General features: G+C 39.6%; 1 protein-coding gene across 2 annotated transcripts in view; it reads left to right on the plus strand.

Annotated features, from left to right (window-relative positions):
• WWC3 (WWC family member 3) overlaps positions 1–16,101 on the plus strand; it is a 91,021-nt gene that overhangs the window by 16,765 nt on the left and 58,155 nt on the right. For both annotated transcript variants that reach the window (XM_056861924.1, XM_056861925.1), the window contains exon 2: positions 15,648–15,757. In XM_056861924.1, the coding sequence (XP_056717902.1) occupies positions 15,648–15,757 (110 nt within the window). The remainder of the gene's footprint in view (positions 1–15,647; positions 15,758–16,101) is intronic.

Here is a 16,101-nt window from a genome sequence, read left to right on the forward strand (position 1 = left end):
TTTTCTTTGGTTGTATTGGGAGACTTGGTTAAAAGCAGGCTTACATGTGGCTTGGTAGGTAGGTTGTGTTCTCAGTTTTTAGCCTCACAGCCTCTCCACCCTATCCACATAGAACAGTGGACTAGAGCACCCACTCCTACATTTCTACCCAGGTCACATATCACTCCATGCTATAAATGGATGCATGGGGCTACTTTCCCTGACCTGGATAGCCCAGGCTAGCCTGATCTTGACATATTTCAGAAGCTAAACAGGGTCGACCCTGGCTAGTATTTAGATGGGACACCTCCAAGGAATACCAGGATCGTGACATGGAGACAGGCAATGTCAAACCGCCTCTGAACATCTCTTGCCTTGAAAACCCCAACAAGGGTCGCCATAAATTAGATGTGACTTGATGGCAAAAAGGGGGGGTTACTCAGCCATTTTGAGAGGTGAATCAGTTCACCTTCAAGATTATGCTAGTGGAGGAAAGGGCAGGCCTGCAGCTTGTTCCTGTGTTGTACAGTGCATAAGCCATAAGCTATGTATATATGTGAACTTGTCCTAAACATTTAGATCATTTTTTTTTTTAGTTTGTGATTTGGCTGAAACATTTTTTTTGTAACATTTTCCATAATCTCCATGGGAAACTGTTCATATACTTATTTTATATGCAGCATATTAGCAGATAGCTAACTCTGCTTAGTAGAACTCCAAGGGGTTTTGAAATTTGCACAGTTATTTCTAACAGGTTCTGTTCTGCAGGTTTTTCAGAGGATTGAGAAAACCTAAAGTGTTATGGGCTATATTTATGTAAGGGGAACGTAATGCTCTTTTAAGATGAGACTTGAAGCATAAAAATATGCTTTAAAATTTGAAAATAAAGTATGACTCTGGTCCCATGGAAAATATGTGCCCTGCCCATGGAAACACATTCACTTTGCTTTTCCATAAATAGAAACCTTCAGAGTACAGGATTGTGAATGTGTAGGTTATGGATTCTGTCGTGAGTAGGTGCAAATATATATATTTAAAGAAAAAAGTAATCAAGCTTTAAAAACTTTATGGTGTCTTCTGGTAAAGATAGAAATACGAACTACCCCCCCCCCCCCAAATCAATGTCACCGGTATTCAGCTTTTGTAACAAACCAACAAATGTAAGCATTTGTTTTGTGAAGAAATTTACCTAATAAACAGATCTTTGTGTGGCATTGTACTATTCACAATTGAAACACAGCTGTTGTTGAACTTCAAGCTTGTTGCCTAATACTTTAAAAGAATAGATTTTTTTTTAAAGAGATGAGATGGGAGAGGGCAGGCTAAGCAAACATTTTATGTACAAATTTCTATTAGATTTTATTGATCAAGGTGTTCAGCTTTGTAAAAAAAACAGGGCAAAATTTCTCTTGAACAACAAACAGGATAGAGTTGTAGCTTCGATGTTAAAGTCAAGTTGTTATATGTAAGAAACTCTTAGAAGGCATTTATGAGGTGTGGAATGAATGGTATGCTTGCACTAGTGCCTTCAGGCAGAATACTTCCAGTGTGCCAGGCAGGGTCCTATTCATGCTGTTTCCCTTTCCAGATCAAAATATTTTTCTTCTGTAAATCCAAAGGGAGCCCCCTTGCCCATTGGAAAAGGTATTTTTGCTGGAATACTTAGATACTCACTTGGTTGCTATGGGCAGCTTGATCGTAGTCTCTTTAATTGGTAGGGTACAATCCAAGGCTTGTGTAGCATCAGCAGAGGCATATCCTGCCACAGATGAGTGGAGCAGTATTGTTAATTTATGATCAACGTATTCCCCAAAATTAGCTCTTCACTTCCCTTCAGAAATGTTTTTTTTGGGGAAAGTAAATTTTGGGGAAATTAAAGTATATGCATTGTTGGCTTTCTTATCAAATCTAAACTTATACTTCTTTAAGTACAGAAAATGTATTTCAGATGTAGTTTATAAAATTGGACTGTTTGGTATATTTATGAATTTAAAAGCATAAATAGCTTTGTTCTGTTCAAATACAATTACAAATATATTCATTGCCAGAAGGAGATGCAAACTGTTATACCCTATGCTACCTAAACACACACATTATAGTTTTTCTTAAGTAAAATAAAAATTGAAAATAGTGTAAAGTTTGACAATTCCAGGTGAATAGCCATGTTAGTCTGTAGTGGCAAAAAGCCCCTGGAGTCGAGTGGTACCTTAAAGTCCAACAAAATTTACTTGTGGCTAATCTTCTGTGAAGGAGCCCCGTGGCGCAGCGTGGTAAGCTGTAGTACTGCAGTCAAAAGCTCTGCTCATGACCTGAGTTCGATCCGGACAGAAGTCAGTTTCAGGTAGCTGGCTCAAGGTTGACTCAGCCTTCCATCCTTCCGAGGTCGGTCAAATGAGTACCCAGCTTGCTGGGGGTGAACTGCAGATGACTGGGGAAAGCAATGGCAAACCACTCTGTAAACAAAATCTTCCTAGTAAACATTGGGATGTGACGTCACTCCATGGGCCAGTAATGACCCGGTGCTTTGCACAGGGGACTATCTTTACCTTTTTAAGCTTCTGTGAGTTAGAGCTCTCTTCATCAGGGATATTAATTTTTTTTAAATTTACTTAATTTGTATTCTACCTTCCCAATGGGAGGCAAACACAGGTGTCAATCACCTGACACAATTATGTACAGTAAGCAGGAAGTATATTGAACAAAACTTGCACAATAAATAACACACAATGAATTTAGCAATAGCTTTTCACAAGCATTCATTAGGAACAAAGCTGCTGCCTTTGTTTATGATATTCACAACATAAGTCATATCATTACAAAAATTAGCCACAAGATCATAACTTTTATTTTCAAATTAATACAAAGAATGTTATCCCCCATGCTATTTAATATATACAAAGCCACTGGGAGAGATCATCCGGAGGTATGGGCTCTGATGTCACCAGTATTCGGATGATACCCAGCTCTTCCTTTCTTTTCCACCTAATTCCGAGGATGCTATTGATGTTCTGAACTGGTGCTAGAAGTCAGTAATGGGCTGAATGAGGGTGAACAAGCTGAAACTTTATCCTGACAAGACAGAGGTTTCTCTGAGTTAGTAGAAAAGCAGATTGGGATTGGGTTATACTCTCCTTAAAACCCCAGGTTTGCAGCTTGGGAGTGCTGCTTGACGCAGCAGTCACCTTAGAAAACCATATGGCTTTGGAGTGATTATGCCCAGCTTTGGCTGGTGCATCAGGTGTGCCTGTTCCTGGTTCAGACAGATCTAGTCACAGTGTGATCCATGCATAATAACATCTAGACTGGATTATTGCAATGCTACCCTTGGACCTACCCTTGAAGAATGTTTGGAAGCTGCAGCTAGTGCAGAATGCTGCAACTAGTTACTGGTTGGAGCCAGCAGCTGGGACATGTGACCCCAATGCAGTAATTACACTGTCTACCAGTTTGCTCTTGAACCAATTCAAGGTGTGGTTTTTGCCCTTTAAAGACCTCCATGGCATGGGACACGTGTCTGAAGGACTGTCTTCTTCCATACATTCCTGCCCATGGATTAAACTGACAGGAAAAGGCCTTCCTTTTTTCCTTTTTTATTTCCTTCAGGAAAAAAGAGAGAGAGAGAAAACCTTAAGAAGAATAGACATAAATACAAAAATATAATAACCTTGGTGGCGGATCTACACATACGTTTCTGTAAAAGGTTTCCAAATATCTAGAAACAAGTCCATGTGCAATTCCCATCTGTATGCCATGTCCAATACTAATAGAGTTCTTTTTTAAAAGATATTTTATTAACATTTTCAAGAAAAAACAAATAATATACACATACATTCACACAGTTTGCACTCCTTCGGGGAGTCTATTTCATCTTACATTTCAAACATCTTATACATTGTTCTTATATTCTACATTTTAGATAATAAATTCCTTCTATACTGTATATAAGCTGATCCTTATATCTAACAGTCTACTCTTTCCATTTAACATAATCAAAATAACATTCCCATTTCTTTTGGGATTCTTCAGTCGTCTTCTCTTTCATCAAGCTGGTCAGTCTGGCCATCACCGCAAATTCGTCCATCTTTTGTTGCCTCTTTTCCAAATCTGGAATATTCTCCTGTTTCCAAGATGCTGCCAGTACTAGTCTAGCCGCTGTTGTCAGATAGCCAAATATTTCTCTATGGTTTCTGTCCAAATTATCTGGCTCAATTCCTAGCAACATAGTTTCTGGGTTCAAAGGAAATTTGATTCTTAAAACTTTCTGAATTTCTTGATGAATTTGTATCCAAAATATCTTAACTTTCTTGCATGTCCACCACAAATGAAAATATGTTCCATCTTTGTCTTTACATTTCCAGCACCGGCAGTCATATGATTCATTCATTTTTTTAATGTCTATTGGTGTGATTTACCATCTAAAGAATTGTTTGTACCAGTTCTCACATAGAGTATTACTGGCCGTGAATTTAATTGACTTGGTCCAAAGTCTTTCCCATTGCTGCAGTGTTATTTCCTTTTTGAAATTTTCCATCCATTTTATCATACATGTCTTAACTTGTTCTTGTTCTGTTTCAAATTTAAGTAAAAAATCTATAAATTTCCCCCAAAATATGATCCATATCTTTACTAATTAAACCTTCAAACTCAGTGTTCCTTCTTATCTTCCCCTGTTGGAAACAATCTTGTCGCATTTTCATAATAATTTGATTATAGGTCAGCCAGCCAATATTTCTATTCTTCTTAATCTCATTCCATGGTTTTATTTCTTCTTGCTCATTTAACATACCTTTGTCAATGAGATCATTTTAGTCCATGTATTTTGTTTTATCTGGCCAAGGGCTGCAAATAAACTATCTATCATATCTTGATATCTTACCATATCTACATTTTTCTTCTCTCCCTTAGTTAGATATGTATCTGTAGGGGACATTATCCGTGGAGGTACCGGGCTTAATCTGTTTGTTTCTAAGCCATATATTCATCAGTCCATCTTTGATGACATGTTTCTCTCCAAAAATTTCTGAATTCTTTGCTTTCCATAAGTAATAGTGAAATCCCTTATTCCATGTGCCTTTTTCAATATTCAAGTTTGTTTCATCTGTATTCTTTATCCACTCCTCAATCCATGATAATCCTGCCGCTTGGTAATAAAGCTTGATATTTGATAGGGCAAGTCCGCCTCTTTTCTTTTAGTTTTGCATAATTCTGAAGTTAATTCTTGGTTTCTTTCCCGCCCAAACGAATTTATTGATTTGTCTCTGCCACTCCCTCAACATCTTATCCTCGATTTGTATTGGGAGCATTTGAAAGAGAAATATCAGCCTTGGTAGTAAGTTCATCTTTATAACTGCGATTCTCCCCATCCACGATAAGTTAAGTTTTGACCATCTTTTTAAATCTTGCTGTATACTAATAGAGTTCTAAGGTCTTAAATCCATTGATTTACCAGAGGTGGGCTTTTATCTTTCTAGTGTTGCAGTATAAGTCTTTTAGCTGTAGTAAGGGCACGGAGGGTCCATTTTCGTTGACCATTGGTTAGACTCTGAAAGGCAAATAGCTTAAAAGTACATAGACATCCTCAAAAATCAATGAAAAAAATAATACAAAATTGACATGAGTGATAATGTCTACCCCCCCCCAAAAAAAAAAACTGGATGACTGGACATGCCCCAAACATTTGTTTAAGGAACACGTCCAGTGAGTTGCAATACACAAACAGTTATATACTTTACTCATTCCTTTACTAAAGAGTCGCTGTGGTGTCCAAAATATCTTGAACATAATTTTTGGCTGAGTAAGTCTCAACTTAAGATCCATGGAGAGAGAAGGCCTTGCTGACTGTCCCACCAATCAGAGAAGCTCATCCTGGTGAGCATAGGAGAGAGGGACTTTTAAGTGGTAGCCCAAGATTAATGAACAGGCTCTCCAGGGAGGTGTACCTGGACCCCTCACTTTTGATCTTTAGGAGGCCAGGAGACAGTTTTATTTAGGACTGCATTTGACTAATTTAGTTTTATTTATTGGCAGTTCTAATTGAGATTTTAAATTGTGGTTTTTTATAACCATTGTTTTACATACACTGTAAGCTGCCTGGTGTTCGGCAAAATAGAAAGGCGGCTAATAAATGTTTTAAATAAATTAATGAAATAAAATGAAACATTTACATTACTAGAAAAGACTCTCAAACAACCACTGTGTGAGTCATATATAATAGTGGTTGAAAGGGGTGGTGTGTAAGTGGTTAGATTAGGCATTTTAGGACATGATAAAGTATAACACTACTTCCTTTATGAAACTTGCTGCACTGTGAAGAAGAAGAGTTGGTTTTGATATGCTGATTTTCTCTACCTTTTAAAGGAAAATCAAACCGGCTTACAATCTCCTTCCCTTCCTCTCCCCACAACAGACACCTTGTGAGGTAGGTGAGGCTGAGAGAGCTCAAAGAGAACTGTGACTAGCCCTAGGTCACCCAGCTGGCTTCATGTGTAGGTGTGGGGAAACCAACCCGGATCACCAGATTAGAGTGCTGCTCATGTGAAGGACTGGGAAATCAAACCCAGTTCTCCAGATTAGAGTCCACCACTCTTAACCACTACACCATCATGCTGGCTATCTGTGGAGTTCAGAGAAAAACACCTACAAAGTATTTCAAGGATAAATATTTCTATGGTAGTCAGGATCAAAGGATGTTATGGTGCTGATCTTTTTTTAACAAATACAAACATAGGAAGTTGACATGATAAATAAACACTTCCAGAGCTTGGGAACTACAAGGGAAATAATTAGAGGAAACGGAAATGTCTATTTTTAACTTGGTGATAGTGAGGAGAGTAGAAGTGGTAACTGGGGAGAAAGTAGAATCTTGCCTAATATTATATTCTAAACACTTGCTTAAATCTTCTGACACTGGAAATTCCGTGGCTGGTAAAGCAACCACTTGTTCTTCATTCAATTTGAATTTTGATTGCAACAATTTCTTTATGATTGATTATTAAATAAATAATTATGATGCTGTAGTCTTTCCAGAAAAATTTCTTTGATTATTCAATAAATAATTATGATGTTGTAGTCTTTCCAGGAAAATAAGTTGATTGCTTACAGAGTATTTAACAATTATGATGATGGCATGGTGGGAGTAAAAATGGGCGGGAAACTGTGAATCATGGTCTGCAATCCACAAATGATGATGGTCTACTGAAATTAAGCAATGAGTATTGGAGAATACAGGAGCCCCGTGGCGCAGAGTGGCAAGCCGCAGTACTGCAGTCCAAGCTCTGCTCACGACCTGAGTTCGATCCCGACGGAAGTTGGTTTCAGGTAGCCGGCTCAAGGTTGACTCAGCCTTCCATCCTTCCGAGGTCGGTAAAATGAGTACCCAGCTTGCTGGGGGTAAAGGGAAGAAGACTGGGGAAGGTACTGACAAACCACCCCGTAAACAAAGTCTGCCTAGTAAACGTTGGGATGTGACATCACCCCATGGGTCAGGAATGACCCGGTGCTTGCACAGGGGACCTTTACCTTTTTATTGGAGAATACCTTGGAAGGGACCTTGGTATTACATGATTTCTTTTTTCCTCCTTTTTTACTAAACAAATTGCTAATATGTAAATATAACTAGTTTCATATGACAAATAAATGCAAACGATACAATTCTTTGTAACATTAGATGGTTTTATATATGCTGTAAAACTATATAACCAACAGTCAATAAGGTATTCCATGATATCATGGAAATGCTGAAATAACTATGGACCTGATGATATCTAGAAAGCCAGATACCAGTATGTTTCTCACAGTAGTGCTTTATAGGTCAGCATTGTGAATAAGACTATGCAATTTACTACCCCACTGTCAATGAATGTAAGTTGTGCACACACAAACCAACAATACTTTCATTCTGTATATCAATACTTCTCTGTCTGGCCCTTGTAGGCAATTCTTGTTCTCCTGAGATAGGTAGATGAGTGATATATAGCTGTCATAACTCATGTTTTTTCCCCTTCCTTCAGCTCCTTGTGTCTCCTCAAAAAAGCTTCTCTTGATGGTTGGGGGAGGGTCCTTGGGAACAGGATTGGGGGCACCATTGAGGATAGAGCTTCAGCCAAGGGAGAAATTGTGGATGCTCCTGCCAGCAGAAGAACCATGATAGATCCCACCTGGAGTGACACCACTGTATGTGATGTCTGATATGAATAATTTAGGAATTCCGCCTGTTAGGAGTGTGTCAGTTTTTAGATTGTTATGCTGAGTTTATGTGAATTGAAATTCTGTTAGAAGATAAATGGATATCTCAGCATAAGTGATAAAAACAGAAGAGATGTGGCTAGGCACACTAGCTCCCTGCACCCCAAACTACTGAGTATACCCCTAGTCAGGCTGTAGATACGAAGGTGAAGTGTTTTCAGCTCTGGACTATGGCAGTAAGCAGCTTTTCCTTTGAATAGTTTTTGTGAAACAGAAACCTTTTACCCCATGTTTTCTTCTTGTGACAGTATATTTGCCAAGAGAGATAAGTGGAAAATTTCAAAAATGTCAGACAAACAAACCTGTTAGGAGCTTAACATTTTGACTGTCTTGTGCACCCCAATATGGTCCAATAATGAACTCAGAATATTGGTAAAAAGCATATTCAACAGCTTTGGGTACCTGTCCATTAACTACTTACATGAATTATTAATGTGTCACTTTTCTCTTACTAACAGTTGACATATTCTACTTTTTGTCCTTTACTCCTCATACCTTTTGTCTGAAAAATGTTCCACATATAGTCTTTATGCTACGTATTTTACTGATGCAACTTTGGGAGTCTGACACTGTTTTTCGTATTTATATATATATATATATGTGTGTGTGTGCATGCATTGTCTCATACTCATTAATATACTCTGTAGAATTCTACAAATGAAGACATGCCAAAGCCTGTTCCTGCATTCTGTACTATTAAGACATAATCTTGACAAACAATCTGCCCACATTTGTCACTTTGGAGCCTCTTAATTAATCCCTTTTCAAAATAAAAGTAGTTTTCAAAACTGGTATTTCAAACAATATGCTCTTTATTTTTCTGTGTACAAGATGCATCTAAATCTTGTCATTAGCTGCTTAATAGCACCTCTGTGTGAGGGTAATTATTCTTCTGAGAGAGCAAACAGTTATAGAAAGTCTGGTGTCTCCAGTAACTTTAAATAATTGTCAGATTGCTTTCTTTTGAAAATGGTTAAATGGTCCCCTGTATGTATTCCAGAATTATTTTTTACTTTCCCTTGCATTTCAGCTAAATTTTCAGTAGGTTGGTGAATATAGACACCTTGGCTTCATCAAAGCTAATATTAGTTCCCCTTACTCAGCTTTCTGTTAAATTATTAATCCCTGTTTTTGTATTTAAGATGCTGTCTTCAGTTTAGAACGGGGCAAACAGCATGTGGCTTGCAGACCTTACGATACTTGCACATTCTTTGTTATCCCTAGAGATAAGCCCAGAATTGCATTATAGATGATCTGTGAAATAGCTTTGTTTTTTTGTCCGCATAATCTTTGAACAACACAAACTGTTCTTGGGTGGGATTCTGCCATCTTTACTACAGTGACACTGTTGCATTAGAAGTGATGAAGCTTCACAAAATGAATGAATGGTTTGCCTAGCTTAGATAATTCAAAGGGGCTTAATAAGACAAGCACATGGGCTCTATCAGTTATGTGGTAAGGCACAAATTCAGCAGCAAAATACAAAATCCGTGTAATACCTTTTATCAGGGCTAACCAAAATGACGCACAACATTGTGCAAGCTTTTGAGCAGCAATTTCTGAGGACTTTAGTTTGAATCATAAGTGCCACTAGCAAAACTGGGGGGGGGGGTCTAAGAGCTACTTTGAATGAAAGGATCTCCTACCCATCTGTTTTCATGTTTACACTTGTACCAGGAAACTCTTGGCATTTCAGGAGATCTTTATTCATTTCAGCTGGGCTATCCAATCCATGAACATGGGAGAAAATGCATGCACTCTGGTTCCTTCCATTGAATAGAAAATTTTCTGGTCAGCAGAGGCGTGTGTGCAAAGAAGAGCTCTCTTGCTTGTAACAGATCATTGAGTTGGGATGTGTCATTGCAGTTTAGGGAAAGACAGTGTGTAAGCCCATTATAATAAATGAAGTGCTGTTGATTTAAATCAGACTATGTTTTGTCTGTTTTGATCTCATTCTTATCCATTAACTCTGCCCTAGCTATTTTGCATGCTTGGAATTTTCATATTTGAATATCAAAAAGAAGAGAGAACCTGGCAAGAAAAGGTATTCGTAGATACCATTGCTCCCGTGGGCACCGTGGTTGGGATCCCTGCTCTAACATTTGCATGTTTGACAGTAGGATACTGTTGGGAGTTTAAATTTCATGTTAGAATTCATATTGAAAGTAGAACATATACATTTTAGATAATGACTGTTTTTGTATGTTTGAGTTAAACCTATATATTCATAAATATACAACTGTACAATCACTCAAGATTCCTATTTATTTTTTCAATTACAAAGTAATTCTGCTGTTTGCAGCAGTTTGGCATAGCACATACACAAAATCATTATACATCCATATTTTGTGAATTAAGCCTTCCCCTAATGTTGCTTCCTGGCACTGGCAATCAGAAGTTTACTGCCTCTGAATGTTGAGGTTCCCTTTAGTCCCCATGGCTAGTAGCCACCGATAGAACAGTCCTCCATTAATCTGTCTCATCCCGTCAACTGATTCTGACAGCCCATTCCTGAGGGACAGTGGGGAGGAGGTGCCACTGCGGCACCTCCTAACCTGTTTCCCAGCTGCCGAAAGCTTGAAAAAAGCCTTTAAAAATCTTTTTGTTTTTTGAATGGGGCTTTTTGCCCCATTGAAAACAATGAGGCTGCACCTGCTAAAAAGCAGGCACAGCAATGCTGTTCGTCCCAGTGGCATACTGGGATGAAAGGGGACAGGAGGCTACCTATAGGCAGCCCCAGACCAGGAATGCTCCCGGGATGCCAGCACACCCCCCACGCCGGCGCGGACCTTTACACCAGTGGGATGCCAGTGGAAAGTCCAGCCAGCTTCCGGGGGTGGTGCTGCCACAGCAGTGCTGGGAGACCGGCATCTGGGCCTCCCCACTGGCATTGGGACCACGCACGATGGCGTAAGTAGCCCGGATGCCATCACTGGGGGGGGGGCTTTGCTGGCGCAGCCCCTTCCTGGCCTCCTGAGGACTTTCGTCCTCAGAAGTCAGGAACGGGCTGTGAATCACCCTAAATAATTGTACTGGATGAGATTCTGCTGATGCAATACCAAAGAGGAAAGCAGTATAAGGACCACACCAGGGGTCCCCAGCCTATTTGATCCTACAGGCACCTTTGGAATTCTGGCACAGGCTGGTGGGTACAACCACAAAATGGCTGCCACCGGAGGTGGGGCCAACAACAAAACATTAGGGATTGAGGTCTCGCATAACTCTGTTAGTAACTCTTCAGTGTTTCAGGCAGAAATGTTGCCTGAATGAACATATTGTTTTAAAATATTTTCTTTCATATACACAGATTATCTTAAGTCATACAATGAAGAAATATCCTTGTGCTGTGGTGGCAGCTGCTGCTGAAGCAATGCGTTTTTGAATTCACACAGCTAATCAGATCTCCAGTGGTCAGTTAAAAGCCCTGTGGGCAAAAGCTCCACCTCGCCCTGGCCCCTTTCCAAAAACACTTGACGGGCACCATGGCATCCACAGGTACCATGTTGGGGGACCCCAGGACTACACTGTCCCAAGTCTGGAAAGAGATGGAGAGATATTATGATCTCTGGGTATCTCGAGGAAAAGGGCCCTACAGCAACAGTGCATCTCTGTGAAACATCAAATGGAATGACAAAGAAGGCTGGTAAATTCTGATTCAGTAAACTCAGTTATATAATGGATTTTGAGGTCTGTCTCTTGCTATATGCATAAAAGAGAGTAGACCAGGTTAACTACTCATGATGTTAACTACTCATAATGGGTGGAGAAGAATTCACAGGATTTGGCAAAAGGATCTTTTCATTCCTTCCTTTTCCATAAATAGCCCACTGTCTATCCCAAAAGTCTTTTCTGATGGTTAGGAGAACCTTGTAAGCAAAATATGTCATAGGGTGGGATGCTGCAGTGACGAAGGAGGAATTGGGTAAAATTACCTCGCCTTCTCTCCTCTGCTAATTCAGGCTATGAGCAGAAGGCAGATATCTTGCTTATGGAACTCTCCCAAATCATCCTCCGAGAAGAGCTCTGGGACAAACAGCAGCCTAATTGGGGCAATAAAGGAAGCCACAGCCCTCAATTTGCAAGACTTAAGCAAGGCTGTCAAAGATAGGACTTTTTGGAGGACATTGATTCATAGGGTCACCATGAGTCGGAAGCGACTTGACGACTCTTCACACACACACACACACACACACACACACACACACACACACACACACACACACACAATTAGGGCAGGGGAAGATGAGGACAAATCCACTCCACCAATTCCTTCTGTGAAACCTTCCGCTGGATATAGCTCAGTACTGGGAAAGTAGGATCTAAAAACCTACATTGTTTACTTTTTTCATGCATACTTTTAGGAGCAAAGTACACGAGCAAAGACTTGTAAGTGTTAAAATGTGAATTATATAATAAAGCAGTACTTTTGGCCTATTCATTTCTGGAAGTTTTGTATGTGATGCTGTGTAATGAGTGGACAGAATGGTTACTTAACAGTTCTCAGTGTATTCTTGAATGACTGCCCTAAGAGTAGGTTTATATTTATTTCTGTTTGTGATATATGTATATATCTTAATTACTTTTTAAAGAATTGCATCAACCCAATACATGTATTTGATAGATATGGTTCTTGTACATCAGAATAAGAATAAGCATTTGAAGTCAGTGGGGTTTGCAGGTTAATTTCAAAATAAACATTGATGCAGCAACATGTACTTAAAATACTATGCACAAAAAGTTATTAGGCTCCCAAGGTGGTGAACATCAAAACATTTCAACATTAAGACAGCATTTAAAGTATATGTAAAATAAACAATTCAATAAAAACACATAAATACACAAGCAACACATAACGACATAACCAGGAGCGAAGGCCATTAACAGTTATTGGGGGTACACCCCCCCCCAAAAAAAGTAATCACCTGCTGGTGGAAGACAATGATAGAGGGAGACAGATGAATTATCCTGGAGAGGAAGTTCCAGAGTTTTGGCACCATGACTGACAATGTGCTTTCTTGGGTCTAGCCTCAGATGGTGGAGGCACCCAAACCAGGGCCTCTGAAGAGGACCACAGTAGATGGGTAGATTCATTTGGGAGAAGCCAGTCCTTCAGGTTTCCAGGCCCCAAGCCATGTTGGCCTTTAAAGGTCTGTATCAGCACCTTGAATTGGCCCTAGAAGCAAATTGGGAGTTAGTGTAGGTGAAACAAAACTGCAGTGATATGGTCTCTACAACCCATTTCAGTCAGCTTTAGTATTCTGTTCCAACTGTAGCTTCCAGACAGTGTTCATGGGCACCCTGATGTAGAGTGCATTGCAATAATCTTTCTTGCCCAGGAAGGGATGAAGCTGGTGAAAAGCACCCTTGGCCACTGCTGCCACCTGCTTATCCAACAGGAAGTATGGGTCCAGCAACACTCCCAAGCTGATTCTTTAGGGCACATGCAAATCCATTTCGAACAGGAGATATCCAAATTCCCTCACCCATAGCACTTCTGTTTTGTTGGGATTAAGTTTCAGTGTTAGCCCTCATCCATCCCAAAACCTCGAGGCACCTGTTCATGGTTTCCACAGCCTTCCTGGCATGTGCTGGAAACGCAAGATAGAGCTGACTCATCTGCATGGATTGATGGATGATGGTTGCCAAACTGCAGATTCAAAGGGTGATGTAGACCTTTTTGTTAGAACGACATTAAAATGAATTGTACAAAAAGGAAAGACCTGGGCCTCATCTATATGGTGGTGATTATCCTGATTTTGAGGGTAAAGTAAAACTCCCCAAAACAATCATAGGCCTGAAACATTAAATTTATGAAGCAATAATTTGGCTGTAAATCTACGTTATACCTCCTGTGTGAACACACACTTTGTGAGCGTGTGATTAACTCTTCTGGTATTTTTTGAACAAAATTTGATGTAGCACATCATAAAAGAAAAAATCTTCACAGCTAGCAAAGAGGCAGTGGCTTGTCTAGGAAATGGCTAACCTAGTGTGGATCTGCACTGCTGTGAATGTTTTTTGTGAGTTTGTAGACTTGCGCCCACCAAAGCAGCTGTCATATAATATTGCCAGTATGTGTGCTACCAAATACAAAGTGCAACCCAGCAGATAAGCAGATGAGTTGTATGAGATAGATTGCAACCTGTAATAGCCCACTTGTCACAGCCTTTCTAGATTTCCTGTGAGACCTCCAAGTGCACACAAATTAGACTAATTGTGTGGCAAATTGATGTAGATTTCAAAAACAAACTATAGTCTACCTGAAATTGTCATGGTGTCCAATTCGGTAGCATTCTTTTATACTGATCTCATTGATGAGAGAGGATTTTAATTTATAGTACCAGTTTCTTGTATTGACAGTTTCCCAAACATAAATAATATTATGCAATGTTTGATATAATGGTTATGGTATTTTGGGAGAAAAATGAAAATGAATAGCTTCTATGTACTTTTTCAAATATATGCAGAGTTAATGACGTGTTCTCAGCTTTATTCATAAGCACAAAATTCCTATATTTTGAGATGTTTTTTAAAAAATTGTTCTTTTTTATAGTTTTTTTTTTTCAGACTTCAACATTATGCCCTGTTGGAGTAGTGGGCATTTTTAATTGGAAATACTTCCCTAAATACATTTTTTATATATTCCAATACATGACTTGAATGGATTAAGTAAGACGAGTTTGGTATCACTTGCAATTATTTTGATGTGAAACCACATTTTTACTAGAATTAGGAAAAACTGGCAGGACTGCATGCCATAATAATTAAGTTGGTAAGCCTAGAAAGTGAAAAAGAATCTTGTCTCTCTTGTTCTCCAAGACATCTTTGAATATGCATCTCTAGAATTTCTATGTAGCTTATAAGATAAGTAATAGCTGGGCAGCCCGTTCCTAAAGGGGTGGGGGAGAGTAGTTAGTTGACACAAAAATACAAGAAATAAATGTATTAAAAATTAGAAAGCTGTGTAACTCCTACGTCAGCTATTTTGCTGGCGTAGCAACACTGCAGCATAGAGGGGCGTTCCCAGACCAAAAGGAGTTTGGGAGGTGACTAGTGTCAGTTCTGCCCCTGTGAACGCCCCCCACCCCGATGCCATTGCACTCGCTTCTGGGATTTTGCTGCCTGCGCGGCAGCACTGGCAACCAAGGCCTGCGCTGCTGTGTCGCTCCCCGGCACTGGCGTAAGTGCTCTTTGAGCCGGCACCCATGCCACTTATCATGGCACAAAGTGGCACAGACGCTGGCATAGGGTCACACCAGCTCCTCTGGTGCTTCGGCCCCCCTTCAGGATTGCACGGTTAATGTGTGTGGGTTTTTTAAGTACAAGCCTTGGTTTTCTCAGAGGAGAAAACCTATTTTATAAACAATAGTGGTGGTCACGCAGTTGAATGCTGTGCTTTTGAACTTTTTTTTTTTATGTTGTAGGATTACGAAGCCTTTAACTTTTGCTGACTGTGTAGGCGATGAGCTGCCTTTAGGCTGGGAAACTGTTTTTGATCAACAGATTGGTATTTATTACATGGACCATATAAATCGTAAGTAGTAGGAATTTTTAAAATATTATATTTTAGACTATTTTTCTCTGTTGTACTGAGGGGAGGGGCCGTGGCTCAGTGGTAGAGCATCTGCTTTGCATGCAGAAGGTTCCAGGTTCAATCCCCGGTATCTCCAGTTAAAGGGACTAGGCAAGGAGGTAATGTGAAAGACCTCTGCCTGAGACCCTGGAGAGCCGTTGCTGGTCTGAGTAGACAAAACTGAGTTTGATGGATCAAGGGTCTGATTCAGTATAAGGCAGCTTCATGTGTTCATTTGAGCACAGAAGATAATTTCATTGAAATCATAGTTGTATGTTCACATTATAATATTGGCTAAGGATAAA

This window comes from Euleptes europaea, chromosome 16, assembly GCF_029931775.1.
Source record: "Euleptes europaea isolate rEulEur1 chromosome 16, rEulEur1.hap1, whole genome shotgun sequence".
In the NCBI taxonomy this organism is placed as follows: Eukaryota; Metazoa; Chordata; class Lepidosauria; order Squamata; family Sphaerodactylidae; genus Euleptes; species Euleptes europaea.